The 17,512-nt window shown below is 44.5% G+C and overlaps 1 protein-coding gene across 2 annotated transcripts in view; it reads right to left on the bottom strand.

Annotated features, from left to right (window-relative positions):
- Positions 1 to 12,294, bottom strand: part of FBXW10B (F-box and WD repeat domain containing 10B) — a 31,619-nt gene extending 19,325 nt beyond the window's left edge. For both annotated transcript variants that reach the window (XM_090059975.1, XM_090059976.1), the window contains exons 1-6: positions 11,588 to 12,294; positions 10,624 to 10,800; positions 8,177 to 8,377; positions 7,949 to 8,076; positions 4,190 to 4,312; positions 3,036 to 3,148 (exon numbers count right to left, since the gene is read on the bottom strand). In XM_090059975.1, the coding sequence (XP_089916101.1) occupies positions 3,036 to 3,148; positions 4,190 to 4,312; positions 7,949 to 8,076; positions 8,177 to 8,377; positions 10,624 to 10,800; positions 11,588 to 12,104 (1,259 nt within the window). In that variant the 5' untranslated portion in view covers positions 12,105 to 12,294. The remainder of the gene's footprint in view (positions 1 to 3,035; positions 3,149 to 4,189; positions 4,313 to 7,948; positions 8,077 to 8,176; positions 8,378 to 10,623; positions 10,801 to 11,587) is intronic.
- Between the last annotated feature and the right edge of the window lie 5,218 nt (positions 12,295 to 17,512).

Raw genomic sequence — 17,512 nt, 5'->3', positions numbered from 1 at the left:
GGCCCACCAGGGCAGAACTCTGCAGCAGCCAGCAACTGAAACCCAAACCTTGAAGCCTGGGACAGCTAAGAAGCTAAGGAGGACCACAGGTCAGGGGAATTAGGCTGAGCAGAAACCCCTAGGCCCACCTTCAAAGGCAGCAGTCAGGTGACTGGAAGGGGATGGACTTGGCTGTATATAAGCCTGGTCTCTGAGCTGGAGTTTGCAGCCTGACTACAGGCTGAGGAGCTGATGACAGAGCTGGCTGCCAGGAACTAAGAGGTACCCTGCAAATCTGGGCTGTGGGGATCAGCCAAAGAAAAGCCAGGAAGGCTGCAGCTCAGTTAAGGGGTTTGAAGCCTGAGGGGCCAAGTGTTAGTTTGGGGCCAGCGTGCCTCCTCCAAATGATGACTGACTAATATTTGCAAGGAAAAAGGGGGGCTATGGGGGTGGATAGAAGCCACAAGTATAGCTCCTAAGGTATGATTAGGGCCAGGGGTCCATATTTGGGTTCCATACAACCCCAGTTATGCAAGGAAGTGGAGAAGCCCTTGGGCTGTCTTAAAAGGAGAAGTACAACGTGTAGTGCTTGGGGAATGGAAGAGCTTCATGGACTGGGCAAAGAAAGAAGGCACCAAGGAAGAGGTTACTCTGCCCTCTGGAGGCAGCTTCCCCCGGTAAACATGTTAAGATCAAGGCATGGCAGGTGGGAGACAGGAGATGAGAGAGATTGGAGAGCATGGACAGGCAATTCCCAGCCTCAAAGGGCATCAGGTGCTGAAGGTAGACTCCCCCCCTACCCCCTACACACTTAAGTGGACTTTGGTAGCTAAGTGCCTTCCATCCTGTTCAAGTCCCTAAAAAAAAAAAACATTAATTCATTTACTTTTAGAATCTGCCATCATCTAACCCTTAAGACTGAGAGATGGTAGTTAACCATGTTAGTCTGATGTCCAGTAGAAGGCAGAGTAGATCTGCACCTTAAGACTGAGTCACAGAGAAGCAGGGAGGAAGAAGAGGCCCTGCCCACTTTCTGCACTGAGTTTTTCAAGTACTCAAGCAGGGTGGATTAGAATCACACTTAGACACCTAAGTCTACCTACACATTTAATCAGTGCAATATTGTCCTGTCCCATAAGAATCTCCCTTTCCCAATATTGATGACCCTTTCAGGCTTACATTCTCTGTTCCTAATGTTTCCTTTGAGACTATTGACCTCATTATTCCTAAAAGTTATTCACTTCAGACTTTTAATAACAAAAGAGCCTTCATGATCTTAATAACCGGCTCTTAATAACAAAAGAGCCTTCATCCCCTGATGTGGTTTTTACACATCAGTCCTCACAAGATATGAAAATATGCAAGGTTTCCTCATATTTCCCTTGCACACTGCTGAAACAGTCCCACATGCTGAAACAGCATCACACAAGCACCCTGCAGTTTCACATATATATATGTGTTACTCAGACATAGCTTCATACCCATATACTGGAACAGACCAAACTGGCTCAGGGCTTTCCCCTTGTCAAGCTGCTGTGCACCCACAAAAAAACAAAAATCCCTCACAGATTCCCTTAGTTCAAGTGGTGGGGCATGGCTATTGAAGCAAAAGGTTCTGCCTTCTTGTTCTAAGCAGTCACGATGGACAGCAAAGTGTACGGGCACACATACTTTTAAAGTAGTTTCAAAAGGGGGTCTCTGATCAGTATGGAAGTTATTACATTTTAAGTTACATGTAGACAAGCTAAGAGCTATACAGTACAAATGTAGCAAAGTTGCTCCAACTTTAAACATAGATGAAGCAATGTTAAAACTGTTTTGCAACATCATTATTGTTCCTTGCTTGTCAGTGTTAGAATGAAAGGGAAGTTGCATGGTTTTGGAGCAAGAGTCCTTCCTCCCCATTTGAAATACCTCCAAATGTATGTGTGTCCATACCCAGTTGGGGTAATTTTGCCACATTTGTATAGCTCCCAGCTTGTCCACATTGGCGTAACTGTTGCTGTAGGCTCTTCATCAGCAGCCTCCCTTTTGAACTAGCTCCAAATGTACCTGTGTCCAAAGCTAACATCAGCTGGGAAATCCTAGGTTGCTGTAGGATAAACTTGGCTGGCATATCTCTACAGAAGGCCCAGTTAGGTTCACAGTTGTTCATGGGGGGAAACAACGCAAATGTGATGTGGGGCAGAATGCATTGATGTAAAGCCTAGGCATTGCTACCTTTGATCACATTACATCAGTGGTGCCCCAACTTTATTCAGTGGAATACTACACTAGTTCCATTAAAGCTTATAGTGAATAACTGCAACATATAACCCCATAAAAATAAATGTGTATAAGAAAAATGAATATTGGTCAGTGCTTAGTGGGCCTGGTTCTCCTCTGCTTCATAGCTTGCATGTGGCAGCATGCAAAGTGCATGGTGCACAGAGGATATAACACACCACTAATCCTTTTTAATGGTGTTTTAACATGTCGCATCCATGTTGTATATGTGAAAATAACTTTGAGGCAGGCTAGAATTTGGCAAAGCACTTCACAAACATTAAGTAAGCACTCCTGCCAAGTGTTACTTTCGTTTTCTAGGTGGGAAAAGTTGAAGTGACTCACTTTTGAGGGACTCTCACCAGAGTTCAAAAACAAAAACAGGAGTTCTTTGTCCCTAGTCGTGTACCCAGACTTACTAGGCAATACTGTCTCAAAGCTGAAGGTATTTTTGAAAACTAGTTAACAAATAGCATTTCAAAGTGAGCTTAGAGTGTGATAAAAGAGGTATATTGAAGGCTATGTTCTTTTTTAGCAGGACCTAGTTCTGCAAAACAACTGTAGCCCACAATTAGAAATATTGTAGTATGGGTGCAAACTGTGCTTCCCACTGGTAGAAAATAAGCCTGAAGAGGTGCAAGAGAACCCTGGGGGAATTGTAAGATGACACTGCTAGCTTTGTATAGCTGCTATTTGGTCCAAAAGGTTTATAAAACACTTTGAGATTCCCAGAAGTGGCAGGGGCTGTGATGCCAAATACTATATAGTAAGGTTCCCTGTAGTGTACATACTGGTCTATGAGGACGCGCACATTGTAGGAGCTGCACAAGATGTTTCTCTCCTCCATCCGAATGACTTCAGTTTGCTGGCCGTGATAAGCAGCCTGCAGGTTGTTCTCTTCCTCCTAGGGCCAGAGATAAAGGAAACAGGAATAAATAACTGTGGTGGAAGAAAGATAGGGGATAACACCTTATAACAGATAACCTCTTATACAGCTCATTTCTCAGATACCCTAAAAGGACTTAACAAAGATGCCTTGTGCAGTGCGCTCCCCTGCCAGAAGAGCTTGTTGGACACAGGGCGAGGGTGTATCTAGAGAATACTGCATCAGGGCTCTTCATTACTTCCTGCAGCATGAGAAATTGGAGCAACCTTGAGGCTTCCCTAACTTATGCTGGACACTAATTGTGTTGGCCTCAGACAAACCTGAAATGTGGGAAGTGCAAAGTCAGTTCCTCCACCCTGTTCCTACCCTACGTGCATGGATGGAATAGCTGAGAATCAGGCCATTTATTGATACTTTTATTTTATCTGTTGCCAAGCCTCAGCAGCTCCTTCTGGCCCTGGGAAATAAGGCTGAAGCTAAGTTTTTACTACAAATTCACAAAAAAAAAAAGAGTCAAAGCAAGGAGTGCCCAACAGAGCTTCATTATCTTGGGCTCTGTTCTCCTGTACAGGTTAGGAATCCAGACTGTTCTCAGAAGCCAGGAAAGAGATTTCCTCAAGTAAAGCACATCTCCAAGGAAGATGTCGTCTCCATCACTAAATGCAGGCTCTCCTCCAAGCAAGGAGGTAAAGGAAGAAGAATGGCATAGCATAACAAAGGGGTGGGGGGGACAACAGCAGACAACACAGAGGAAGCAGTCTCAGGTCTTGCCTTTGAGGGGGTTTCAAAAATAGCCCCCACTGCAGTGGCAGCTGATCACATTGCCACAATCAGTACTGCAGCAACCAGTGCTGCCCTGTGTGTCACAACTGGCTTGGGTATGGTGCTCCCCTGCTATGCCTCTGGAAGAATGGGGCCTTTTTGTGGCTCACTCACTGAAGGGGTTGTACCCATGGTAAAGGGACAATTAGAACACAGAAACTCCTGATTTTCAATCCTGTATCTCCCCTCTCACTCAGACATAGGAAAATTCTGGGAGGCGGAAGATGTGCAACACACCTTAGATTTCCATTTCCATTTTCGGCTTTTCACTGGGATGATATCTCCATCTTTGGTTATCCTTGGAATTGTAACATCAACAGTTTTCGCATAGTTGGGAATTACTCCCTTAGGGCATGACCCCTGGAATTGATAACAAACACTGGTACCATTACTGTACAGGGCAAATGCACTGCAAAAAGAACACAGAAAGCAGTACTTGTGGGTTTTAAGCACAGAACTTACTTCAGTTTCTATGGGAAGCAGTGGAGAAGGATAAGAAGAATTTACTACTTATACTGGTTGTTACTGGTGCATTGCTTAAGAGACCTGAACCACGCACACAAGCTTGTTGTTATTATATTGCTCCTGAGAGTAAATTAGCTTGACAGTTGATCATATTGGTTTTGCTTCTAAACTAATACTAAGGAAATTTCATTACTAAATAATATTTAATGCTTCTTGATCAGAGCAGTTGTCTCATAGCTCTCGTATAACTCTGCCTCCTAGCAGATAGTTTCCATCTTAAAGTGATGTCTAAAAATAAAATAATAAGTATATACTACATGATATACAAAAACAAGGAGGGGGAAGCCTTGCAAAACAGCTGAATTGTTTGATATACTACTAACTCAGCCGAATTATTACCACGAAGGGAGAAAAATGGGATTTTTCATGCATTATAATAGAACCAAAACATCAGGGGCCAAATCTTCTTTCATCTTGACTCATCTGCTCCTTATGTATCCAAATGCAACTTCTTAGGTGCCATTCTTGATGCTTACATATTTTAGACTCTATTTCCACCTGCGCAGTTGTACTTGCCCTTCTGAGCATGCTCAGTAAGGGACTGCTACAGCCACAAGGGCTCTGTGGCATAACAGGATCACCCAGAAAAGTCCCTAATTATACAATTGTAGAAGAATTACATCTAGCAACTGTATGATGAAGGTGAAGGGCCTTTCCACCTATCACTCATATACTTTAATAGTTAGGGTACTTGCCTAACATATAGGAGACCCCTAAAAATGTTAATCTTAACCCTCATACAGAGCTGCAAGGTATGTTCAGAACTTCTCCAAGGTGTGGGGATTGTCAGCACTGAGAAATCCGTTCGGATTCATCAATATCTTTTAACCAGAAATGGGTGAGTATTGACACAGCAGCCAGGACACACGAACTAACAAGACTGAGAAGATTCCAAGGGATGAATCATAGAACTTAAGGATGGGAGGAGGACTTCCAAGGCAACATCAACTACATCCAAGCTTTCCTGGATCTGTATCTGTCTAGCCTGCTTTTAAAAACTGCCAGTGATGGAGATTTACTCATCAACTTGGCTGTCTAAGGATGTGTTCCAACACATCTAATCAGAACAAGTCAGAGCAGACTCAATCAAGTCTGCTTCATGTTCTAATTAGAATACTCTAGCATCACTGCAGTGACACTTGTATTAAGCCCCCGCATGGTTCAAAGTGGCTACAGGGGTGCTTTAACTAATGCTCATCAAATAAGCTTCAGTTAAAGCACCCTGCAGCCATTTTTTAAAAACGCAGAGGCTTAATATACATGACACTGCAGTGTTTTAATTAAATCAACTCTCTGGGAACTGCTCTAATTAAAATTCACCCCCTATCCACCCCTAGGCATGTGTATAGGCAGCCCTAGTTATCTTCTAAGTTTTTACAAATATATTGTTTTGTTTCTTTGTGGTTTTCATTTTTTGCTCAAGTGTCTATCCATGAATTGGATTCCAGCTGATCAGTCTATAATTCTCTGGGTTCTTCTTTTCCCCACTTTTTAAAAGAGAGGCACTCTTTTCCTTTTTCCATTTCTCTGGAACTTCACCCATCCTCCAAAATTTCTCAAAAACAACTGTTAACAGCTCTAAGAATATGATAGTCCATTTTCAACTTCATCACACCCAGCTGAATTGAAAACATCTAACTTCCTCCATTGTTTCTCCTTCCCTATTTTAGCCTGAATACTTACCCCCACATCACTGGTGATTATTGTGTTAGCCATCTGATCAAAGTTAACTTTTTCAGTGAAAACTAAAGCAAAGAAAAGGCAATAAAAGCTTGGAACAGAATTGTGTTCCATTTACTGGGTGACCAAAGTGCAGCTTGGGTCTAACTCTGAGCTATTTGTTTACTGTGTAGGAGTGATTCTGTTACCCCTACTAGGTCCATATATGTCCCCCACTATAGGGGCAGGATCACTCTCCAGAGATGTGGAGATGACTCCCTATTCTTATGGATGCACTCATGCACCCAGAGTGAGCAAAATGATCCTTCTACACCTCAGCTGGGTAATTTAGAATTAGCCTCAAGATGCCCTTTGGGCATTCACTCGGTGAAACAGATTTCTGCTTTCTTGGAATTTAGGCTTTCTTAGAAGGAATTTAAAACAGAACAACTCACCACACACTGGCAGCCTGGCCAGGTCCCTTGCTGTGTGCTGGGTTGCTCTAGCACCCACTGCTTGAGGAGCAGCTTGGAGTAACTCAGCACAGTTTCATAGTTGGTCGGGTCAGAAGGGACCTGGGCAGATCATCAAGTCTGCTGCCCCGCCACTGCAGGAAAGAGTACTGGGGTCAAACGACTCCAGCAAGGTGTTCATCCAGCCTCCTCTTAAAGACCCCCAGGGGAGGAGCCAGCACCACTTCTCTTGGAAGTTGGTTCCAGATCCTAGCCGCCCAAAATACTTAGGTTCCACCAAGATTTGAACTTGGATCACTGGATTCAGAGTCCAGAGTGCTAACCATTACACCATGTAACACACTGCTAGCTTTAAACCTCTCATGCTGTATCCTCCATGTTCAGCAGACGTTAGAGTCAACTGAAATTTTTTCAGCACAAGTTTACCTAAAATTCATCTCAAATTTGCTGCATAATCAAGCTTATCATAAGTGTGAAAATGAAGGAATGGCTTTCCAAATTTATTCTAAACCCAGCTTGCACCGTATGATATAATTTAAAGTCCTACTCCTTCCTAACATTTGCCTCCACATTAAGTCCCGTGGCAGAACTTTGCATACAGGTATAAGCCAGTAATTCTTAACCAAGGTACCAGGGCACCCTGGGGTGTCCTGAGCTCTTCTGAAGGGTGTTACAAGGTGTGAAAAGATAAGCAGATGAAAAGGCTCACCCCTGGCTGGCTACGGCCCCTCTGCAAGGAGGTAAAACTGTAATAAATACATTAGGCTTTTAAATAATGTTGCTCAAATCACAAAAGTTATGGAAAAGTGCCTTCAGTCAAACAAGGGTGCCTGAAGTTTAAAAAGTTTGAGAATCATTGATGTAAACTGAAGTTCTTGTTCCTTCAGCTTTCTCCTGTGGGACATTCACTCTGACCTTGCCTTGCAGAAGCTCTCAGGATTTTTATGTTATGAAGTAAAGCTAAATAAGACTCAACTGTTCTGGATGCCAAACTGACTCATTAAAACATCTCTGCAACCTGATATAGGGCCCTACCGGTCAGCTCATGATGACATTCTTGTTTGCAATCAAGATGTTTTTCTTGGTTTATGCCATTCTTGTTTATAAGCCCTTGTCCACAATTAGCAGAGAATCAATAAAGGCTTTTCTAACATGTTTATTGCTGTGAGTATGACTGACTGTAACCTAACCCAGCACTGGAGAATGACAAAGGAAAAAAAACTGAAAGAAGTTGGTGAAGCATCCCTGGAAAAGCCCTCCTATCTAATGGTTACAGGAGTTAGAGTCAAAGAGCTCTATGGCCACAATGGCAAAATAAGAGGCAAAAAAGGACAATTACCTGCAAGTACACAAGTTCTTCCTGGACTACCCGTTGTGACAGGTGTTCCCTCTTGACCTCTTTGGCCACAAAAGCCCAGTACGGAGTCACATCAGTGCACCTGCTCAGGGACTTTGGATCCAGAAACCCTGAGAAATTGCAAGGACAAGCTGATTAACTCCAAGCCAAAAATTATGACATCAGGAAACCTCAGGAGTAATTGTGTTTAGGAAGTAAGAGGGGCCCTACCCAGGATGTACTTTGACAGGTGGATTGGCAGGCAGCGGATGAAGTCTTTATACTTGTTGACACCAGAGGCTGACTGTAAAGATGCAGGAATAAGGGTGAGTGCTGGGTTGATTGAAGAACCAGTAGATAGTTCATCCTCCTTTTCACTGTTTGCTGTGAAGAAGTGTGCCATGCCTCTGGGCCAGAAGCACAATGATTTGCCTATGGATCAACAGAATTAGCAAGAAGTTTACAGTTTCTAAGCAGTACCCAAGCACTGAAATATATTCATGGTATCTGCCCCTTGCTGCACTACACAAGAATAGGGTTAAATAAAACCTGTTTCCCCAGCTCTTTTCTTTAAACTACAGTTCCAAAGTTGTTGATGAACATACACACTTCTGTGGGAGCTGAAGATCATCAGTGCCTTGAAAAACATCCTGTGCTGTCAACACCTGAGCCTTGAAGACATGGTTCTGCAACATGATGAACACTCTTGTTTCCCATTGACTTGAATGGGATTTAAGGGCTCTCAGTAGCTCGCAGGTTTAGGCCATTAGAAGACCTTTAAAACCATTCCATGGAGTTTTAGCAGGGATGTAATTTGATAGTTTTTTAAAAAGTAAAAGATGATGTGCTCCACCTACCACTTCTGTGCCTCCTCTACTCCCATCTCTTTGCACCAAGGAAGTACAGAAGACCCTTTGCCAAAAAACTCAATAGATCCATTGTGGAGGGATTCCTTCTGCTTAAAAGAAAAAGGCGACCCCTCTCCCTTCATCTCAGTGGAAATAAAAATTATACCATGGTACTGCTAAGAAGGGAATGGAAGGGATAGGCTGTACCTGGGATAATAGGGAAAGGAAGAATGGAGAACATTCTATATTCACATTTTTCCCTCAGTATCTATAACCTCTTTTAGCTTCCTTGCTGTACTGTAAACCCTAATCTAGCAGTAATCTCTTCTGGATTTCTTATCTCTAAACTTAGTATTATCCATGTTGGCTTGAGACCCTTTGGGAATCCAAATAGTTCTGGTAGAATGAGCACCATTACTTTTTCAAAAGAGCACTATGCAACCTTTAATGGACACACGACATGCGAGGACGTTTGGTTCTCCAGAGACAACTAGCAGTCGGGCAACTCATGAATGCTGCGTCACCACATGACCCCAGAAGCTGTGGGGGCACAGCAAGCTCCCGCAGGCAGTGGCAGTGCTGTCGGCAGCAGAGGTGTGGAGGGGGCAAATGGTGAGCTCCCGTAGGCAGCCACGGCGCTGTCAGTGGCAGGGAAGTATGGAGAGCACTGACCAGAAGTTGGCAACCACCCACAAACGCCACCAGCAGCATTGGCAGTGCCTTTTTGCATGGGATGCACCACCAAGCTCAGGGGGTGCACATGCACCTGCATGCACACCCTATGCATCGCCAATGGTGCAACTTGTGCTGCTGCTAATTGTCCTTGGGGAAGGCGTGTGCCACATGCGCTCTGGCACACAGCAAGTTACTCCAGGTTGGGTAGGGGTGGCCCCAAAATCATCACTGGGGGCCTCCCAGGGTGGCAGCCACATCATTCTTGCTGCGTGGAGCCTGGCTGGCAGCAGAGCATGGCTCTGGCCAGCCAGGATCCGGCTTTGGGCATCACACACTGCCACTGTATGTGCTGCTCCGCTCTTTTTTTTTTCAGGGGTTTTTTTTGACTCCTGGATATCCCTCCACACTGCTCCCTTGCAGCATGGAGAACAACTGAACCTACAGCATGTGATGCTGCACACGTGTCTGCTGTACCACATACCACATGGCTACACTCATCTGGACATGGCCAGGGGCCTGGCCAGATGTGCAGGATCATGTGCTGCAGCATACACCCCTGCACGTGTGCTTTGTTTGGTGAGGAACAAATTGTCCTCCTTTGAGCAAACTGCCCTTTCCCTACTCCTCCCGGCTCCTGGTGTGCTGGAGCAACTGGGGCACAAATTAAATAGTAGAGACACTTTGGCTGCCAGTCAGAGCATCTCCCTGGAGGATTAAGCCTCCATTTGTTCCGGCACACACTATTGTAGTTTGCACCATGCTGCTTTTTTCCCCTCAGCATACATACCCCACATACCCCAGATCTACAGCATGGGGTATATTTTAGCATTCTGGGTATGCAGTTTGTGGTGCCACAAACCCCATGTACCTGCATGTCTGGATGCAGCCAGGAAGGCTGGACTTTGAATTTACTCTTCTCTTAAAACACGTCACTGCTAGAAGCACAGCAGCCCTTGACGCTAACCCAGCAAGAGAAGTTCCACTTATGGAACTGCAACATTTTCTGCTGCATCTTGCACACGTTGGTTTGGCCTTGCTTATCGTGTGCAAATGAGAAGATCATACAGCAAGATGGCATGGTTGCTAGATGGCATCAGTGCTTACTTCTAGGCACGTTAGAAATGTCATCCATATTAAATGCATTTGCTATGCTACCTATTTCACTATACTGGCTGATCTTTGCAGATGAGATCCCACTTCCAGGGACAGTGGAAGCAGTGCTGAAGACTTGAGATGGGGGTTGCAAATGAATCTGAGAGATGGATGTAGTGTGTTCTTCTGACTTGAAGCTGCTTTTGGGCTCAAGCACTGACACAGAGACTTTTTCTTCATCTGAAAGAAGATGCAAATATAGAAGCAATCAAAACATGCAAAGCTAAAACACAGGGCAACAGAAGTCCCCTATTAACCACACCTCCAAATAAGGGAATAACTCAAAGCAGATGCCCTTCCTAGATAACGAATGCCAGCTCAGGAGTAAATGTGACCTAGAAGCAGCATTTTGGCTTGTTTACATATAGCAAGTTTATGCTATACATTAACCTATATATAGCAAACATAAGTTTCTTTGGCCAAATTCAGCTGATGGAGAATGTCACAGTGTTTGTGCACATACAGTATTGGTTTTTTACTTCTTTTGTCTTTTCTTGTGTTTCCCTTTAATTACGTGCGCTTAAAATATACGAGCTAAATTGAAAATCTGTCCTGTTATCATTCATATTCCTAAAGCTATTTTTAACTCCAGCAAGAGTATTTGTAGGTGTAGGTACTTTCTATAACTGGTATTTAAAAAACAAATGAACAAAAAAAGCCACATACACACAAAAGTCAATAGCAGATTGGGGCCACATTTTGTCATGATGACACATTAAGTTAGTATCTTATTCTGCAGTGGTCTTGTTGACTTTGGGCCAGATCCTTAGCTGGTGTACATAAGAACATGCTGATTTGCTCAGGCTAAAGAGATAGTCCAACAGGACTGTTTGCATTAGGGTATCTGCGTTTGGGTCCTTGTTTGTTGTTTGTTTTTTTTTGGTGGGGGGGGGTTGCCCATCAGTGAATTAAGGTGCTGGACTGAAGGGTTGATCCTTTTAGCTACCCAGCATTTTACAGTCTTTACCTGCTTCGCTTGTTGAGCTGAAACTCTCTTCTTCATTGAGGAGGGCTTGGACCAGGTTAGCAGCTATGAGCAGTAACTTAGGATCACACATCTGAAGCAAGAAGAGAGTGTAGTTTGCTTTGGTCCAGTAGGTACTGTTTGTGAACCACCACCATGTGTCCAGCATTGCTCGCTCTAGCATTTCTGTATCCAAGGCCCGGTCAGAACTGGATGTCATCAGGCGCTCTTTAAGGCTGCTGGTGATCTGAGACCGAGCATAAACGGCATCCTTCCCATGGGTGGCCTGAAGGACTTTCTCAGTATACCTTAGTAAATCCAGGCTGTTCAGTCGCTTCACAATCCCTGTCAGGAACTTCTTTTGGGAGATGCTGCTGGCTCGCAGGAACCACTCCTTGGTGGAAAAGACCTTCCAGCCCAAGACACACATTTCACAAGTCTGGCAAACAGGAACTAAATCTGTTTTCTTCTCACACCGCAGATCAGGAGCGAAGTGCAGACTGTATTCCTGCCTTTCCATGTCCTCGGTGGGAGCCTTCTCGGCTCAGTTCCAATTCAGCGAATGAAACAGTGAGCTGGAAGACAGGGAAAGCAGAGAAGGCAAGCCCCCGTGCCGCCGCCCGCTTCCGCGCCCTGCCGCGCCAGGCCCAGCGCTGGGAGAGGAGCCGCGGCGCGGGAAGAGCCACGTCACAGAGCCGCGGTTTGTGGAACTCGCCTCCTCTATGGTACGGAACTCCTAGGAGACACCCTTGCTACCGTAAACCTCCTACAACCTGCTACTGAAGCAGCTCCCATACCGTATTGAACGTAATAGAGGCGATTCCTCAGTGTTACCACATTAACTGTACGAAATGAAAAATTAAGCAGTATCTTTGGCATGGAGCTTTTAACCCAAGTTTTTGCTTCACTGCATTTTTATGGGGATTATTGTCAGTATTTATATACAAGGAAGCTGCGTGTCATTTGAAAGGTTTTATAGTTTCATAGTTGTCAGGGGCTGCAAGGGACCTTACAGATCATTGGGTGCAGCCCCCTGCACTTGGGCAGAAAAGATGGCTGGGATAAGATGAACACCGCAAGATGGGCAGCAAGACACGCTTTGAAGATCACCAGGGTGCATGAGCGTACTGTCTCTGTGGGAAGCCTTTTCCAAACCCTCAGCAATTGTAAAGAAGTTTTTCCTGTCTAGCCTGCAAGTGATCCTCAATCAGCTTGTGCCCATTATTGCTTGTCCTCCACTTGGTAAACAGATGCTCCCCCAAGACCTGATGAACGCCCTTGATATACTTATAGGCTGCCACCAAGCCCCTCAGAGTCTTCTCTTCTTGTGGCTGAACAGTCCCAAGTCTTTCAGCCTCTCCTCATATGACCTGGTCTCCAGGCCTTGAATCATGTGCGTGGCCCTCCTTTGGGCTCTCTCGAGCTTCTCCACTGAAGCGCATCACCCAGAACTGGATGCAGAACTCCAGCTGCAGTCTCACCAAGGCTGATTAAAAGAGCCCTGTTCACCTAGGCATTAAATCCAAAAAAGAAGCAGTGGGTATTTTAACTGGACAAGCAGCTTTTAATTACTGCAAAAAAATGTAAGGAGCAGGTAATTTTGGCATGTATATATTTTCATGGAATTGTATTTGTGCTGTTTTATATTGAAAGTAAGGGCTTACACCTAAAACTGAACACTGCACACAGGTGTCTCCTGTGCATAGAATTTATAAAGCAAACAAATGAAAAATTATTAAAAATAAATGATTATCATGTGAACACTGTAAATGTTGAAATATGAAAGGGGTGATATTTTGGGTTATAGGTAACTTAGTTTTTTGATTGCAACTACCAACAAAATTGTTCAGCCCACTTCTTGATCTTCCTTCTCCAAGAACACATGCCTCCATGCTGCTGAATATCAAGAAAACACCTGGAAGGCCCCAGATCCGCAAAGTACTTAAACACGTGCTTAACTTTAAATGGCACAAGTAACCCAGTTGAATTCAGTGGGATCTTGTGTTAATAGCAAATTGTCTCACTCCCACAATCACTCTACACCTCACAGTCACTTTTACAGTATCAATCACTTCCCTGTGGTTCAGGGAGTCATGTCAAGCTACCGCTGGGAACTCATATTATAACACAACCTCTGCTGAAAAATCTTTAAAACATTTTATTGAAGACAAAAAAGGAAACGAAACATTTGGAACACAAAATCACCAAGAAAGGCTTTCATTTAACGAACTCCATCTTCCCTAGTCCTTTAATTAAGGACTGTCCAAATTATTTAGTCTCCCAGGCTGGATCTGACCTGCCAGCTTCTCATAGGCCAGACGCCTCATCTCTGGTGACAGGATGGTGGCTTGCTGGTGCAGCTGCTAGAGCACCTGCATTGGCACAGGTCTGGAACCAAGGAATAAATCTTGTCACTACTCACCCCCCATTTTCACTTGCCACTGATTTGAGTTGCCAGCAGCAACCAAAGCCCCCAAATTTGGTGGTAGGCAAGGGATGAGTGGGGGGGAGTAGAAGGGGAGAGCCACATTGACCCCTTTACCCCTGGAGCTACATCAATGCTTCAGCTCCAGCAGTCACATGGACTACAGAGGAAGCATGGGGGGCAGTCTGCCCAGATTTGTGGTGCTGTGGGCTTGGGGCTTTCTGCTCACTGCATTTGCTCTGGGAGCTGCACACCAGCCATGGATCCCCTGCCCCCCATCCCCCACAGGAGTGGGGACAGCGAGTTGTGCCTCCCACTGTCAGGCAGGCAAGGGATGTGGCACAACCAGCTTGTGGCTTCTGGGGCAAAGACAGCAGAGTGGAGAGCCCCAAGCCCACAACAGGCAGCCTGCCTCAGCCCTCATTCCTCTCAGTTTTGCTCCAGTCCTAAAAGCATCCCCACACTTAAAATGGTGGTGGAGGCACTTAAATTAAGCTCGTTTGAAGTTCAAGCACCCCACCACCATTTTTAAGTGCTGGGATGCTGATCCCCTGGACAAGTCACCTGTGGCTTCATCCCACTCCTCACCCCAGCCCCAGGGTCCCACTCACTGCCCTGGCTGGGCAGCACCCCCAGCCCCTGCCCCTCTTTCTCCTTCCCTCACCATAGGGGCTTCAGTCGGTACCCTTTCCCTCCCCCATACTCCTTCTCCACCACAGACTTACCTGGAAGGCACTGCTTTCCACACTGCCCAGCTGCATTGCTGTAAATCAGTTATTGGATTGGTATCAACCAATATGCCTGCTGAATAATCAGCTATCGGTATCAGCCAAGAAAATCTTTATCAGTGCACCCCTAATATATGTTAATATTGGAAGGAAAAAGGAAACCCCCATTGACTATACCCCCCTGGTTGTCACCTACTGTGCTGCACTTGAACTAATAAGAAGAATGGTTCAGACCTTGAGGCCCCTGACACAGGTGACATTATTATGCAATTAACCTTGTTCATCACATGATAAATTGTATCATGTGACACGTTCAAGAATTTTTTGCACCATAAAATGGAAAACTTGCCACAAAGACATTCCACATTAAATGTGGAATATCTTTGTGGTTGTTTTGTATCGCATTTTAATTTGAATGTATCACATTTTAAGTTGTGCATTGCAGCTCTGCATAGAGCTGCAGAAAACTCTCAAAAGTGCCATGATGCAGGGAACTGAAGGATTCATCATGGCCCGGCATATTTCCAGGTTTGCCAACGTCTGGGGAGCAGGGCAAGTCTGTAACCAGGCAAGGGAGGGGGTAGCCCTTTGGCTCCTTGCACCGTGGTATTTTTAAAAACCTTATCCTACAGTGGCTGAAGAGCAAAGCTTAACTTGCCACATATTTTTTAGGCTGTAAGGAATGCATTACCTTTGGCATAAGTGCCTCCATCTTGTATATATCCTCTATTATATAACGATTGGAATGGTGTGTTGTTGCTGTAAATGTGTAAGTAATAGAAATTCTGAGCTAAGCTGCAGAAGTGTGGCTAAAGCAGAAGGCCCCCAAAGCCTTCATCTGAGTTATCACAGAATGAACTTTTGAAGATGTGACACCTAGTGAAGGAAAAAAAGCAAATAACACATCCAGCTGAACTAGATCATATTAAAACAAAGCACAAGGCCTTAAATTAGATAATCCAAACATACTATATTAATTATTCCTACTAATATGTATAAGCTATGATGGAATCAAATGCATTAACTGTAGTTCGACAAGGTTCTTTGGGTGAATCTGATATCTGTAACTGTAGTTTAGTTTTAACAGATACATTTGTGTTAGGTTTCTTAAATAGGTTGTCAAAACAAAGTATCTTTCTCAATGAAGACCATAAATAAGTTAACAAAAGCAGAGTGTTGGTACATAACATTCCATCATGGTAAAGGTACAAGGTCAAGAATTCTCCCTTCCAGAAGGGTAACTTTCACAAAAACATAAATCCCAACTAACTGATTCCTGCCAAGAGAACTGGCTCAGACTAGTTCCAGAAGTTTAAGTGAAACAAAGAAATTGAAATATATCCAATCAAAGTGTAAATAAATGCATATTATTAATGACTGTATATTGGTGGTTAGAAACCTGGAGAGTGTGAGGAATGAAAGATCTAAGACAGGGTTGTCAAACTCATCTGGCCTCCTGGGCTGGATGAGTGGTGTAAGGCCAGTTCATGTGCTGGATTTTGCCCAAGGACCCTGGATTTTGTCCATGGGCTGGATTTTGCCCTCCCTTGCCCCCTGCATACTGGATCCAGTGCACACGGTGCCCACCCATCACATTCCTCAGCTGCCAACTGCAGAATTATATTAACATCAGTCAAGGGACTACAAGAAATATTCCCACCCTGGCTTTCTGACAAATAACACTCTAACCTCTTTGTGAGCAAGTGCCTTCTCAGCGCCAACTGCTCTAATCGCTGTTTTCTCCCCTCACTCTCCTGCCATGCCTTGTCGAGAGAAAAGGAATAGAAGGGGGTTGACAGCGAATCATGTAACAACAGACATTTGGTGTTCTGGTTTCTGGCTCATGGCTCCATCACCCCCTATACCTTGCCCATGCCCAACCCATGTCTCATTGACCAAGTAACTTCCCCTTTGGGTACAGAGGTCTTTGCCCAGCTTATTTCTTCAGCAGCCTGGTTTCCCTTCCTCTAAGTGGGGTCTTTTTCCCTCCACCTTCTTATGTTTGGTCCCTCGAGTCCCATTATAGAGTCTCCTCTACTTGGGCTTTATTTGTAACAGTCTTTACTCACTTGCACCCTCCCACTCAACTTTTACCTGGGATCTTCTGCTTGCACCCTGTCACTCCTCCCAGGGATTTGGTGCCTTCCCCAAAGGACTCACAATAGGTGTCTGCTTGACGTCGTCCATCACAATTCTCTCCACACCATTGGGGTTCTCTGTCTGGTAATGGTCCCCTGTTACACTTTCCCAACTCATCATCAGAAGAAAACTCCCCACTAATCAACAGACATCAAATAGGACCCAGCCCTGCCTTAACACCTTAACAACAGATGCAAAACTTATCAGCTCATGTCTACCGCCACAATAATCAACAGTCCTCACAACAAAACCATCAGAATCTATAAATCCTACAAGCAAGAATGTGCTACATCTTATCTAGGACACCAAATACCTTCATGGAAACTGTATGGGTGAAATGAGACTAAAATTACACAAAAAGAATGATCACAGAAAAAAGATTAAAGACAGAGACACATGAACATGGGTGGGAGAGCTTTATATACAACCTCTGACTTCACAGTCCTTGTGCTCAAGGGAAATTTACAGAACACCATCAAAAGATAGGCCTGGGAACAACGATTCGTAAAATGACTGGACACTAGAAGCCAAGGACTAAATGCAGACTTTATGGCTCTTTATAAACACTCAATCCCTGCTAATCTCTCTGCCACAGGTATTAACAACCCTCTTCCCATTCAAATGGTCTTGCTCTTC

The sequence above is a fragment of the Crocodylus siamensis genome, chromosome 8 (assembly GCF_052110815.1).
Source record: "Crocodylus siamensis isolate JL-2025a chromosome 8, ASM5211081v1, whole genome shotgun sequence".
Classification (NCBI taxonomy): domain Eukaryota; kingdom Metazoa; phylum Chordata; order Crocodylia; family Crocodylidae; genus Crocodylus; species Crocodylus siamensis.
This window is presented reverse-complemented; position numbering and strand designations above follow the sequence as displayed.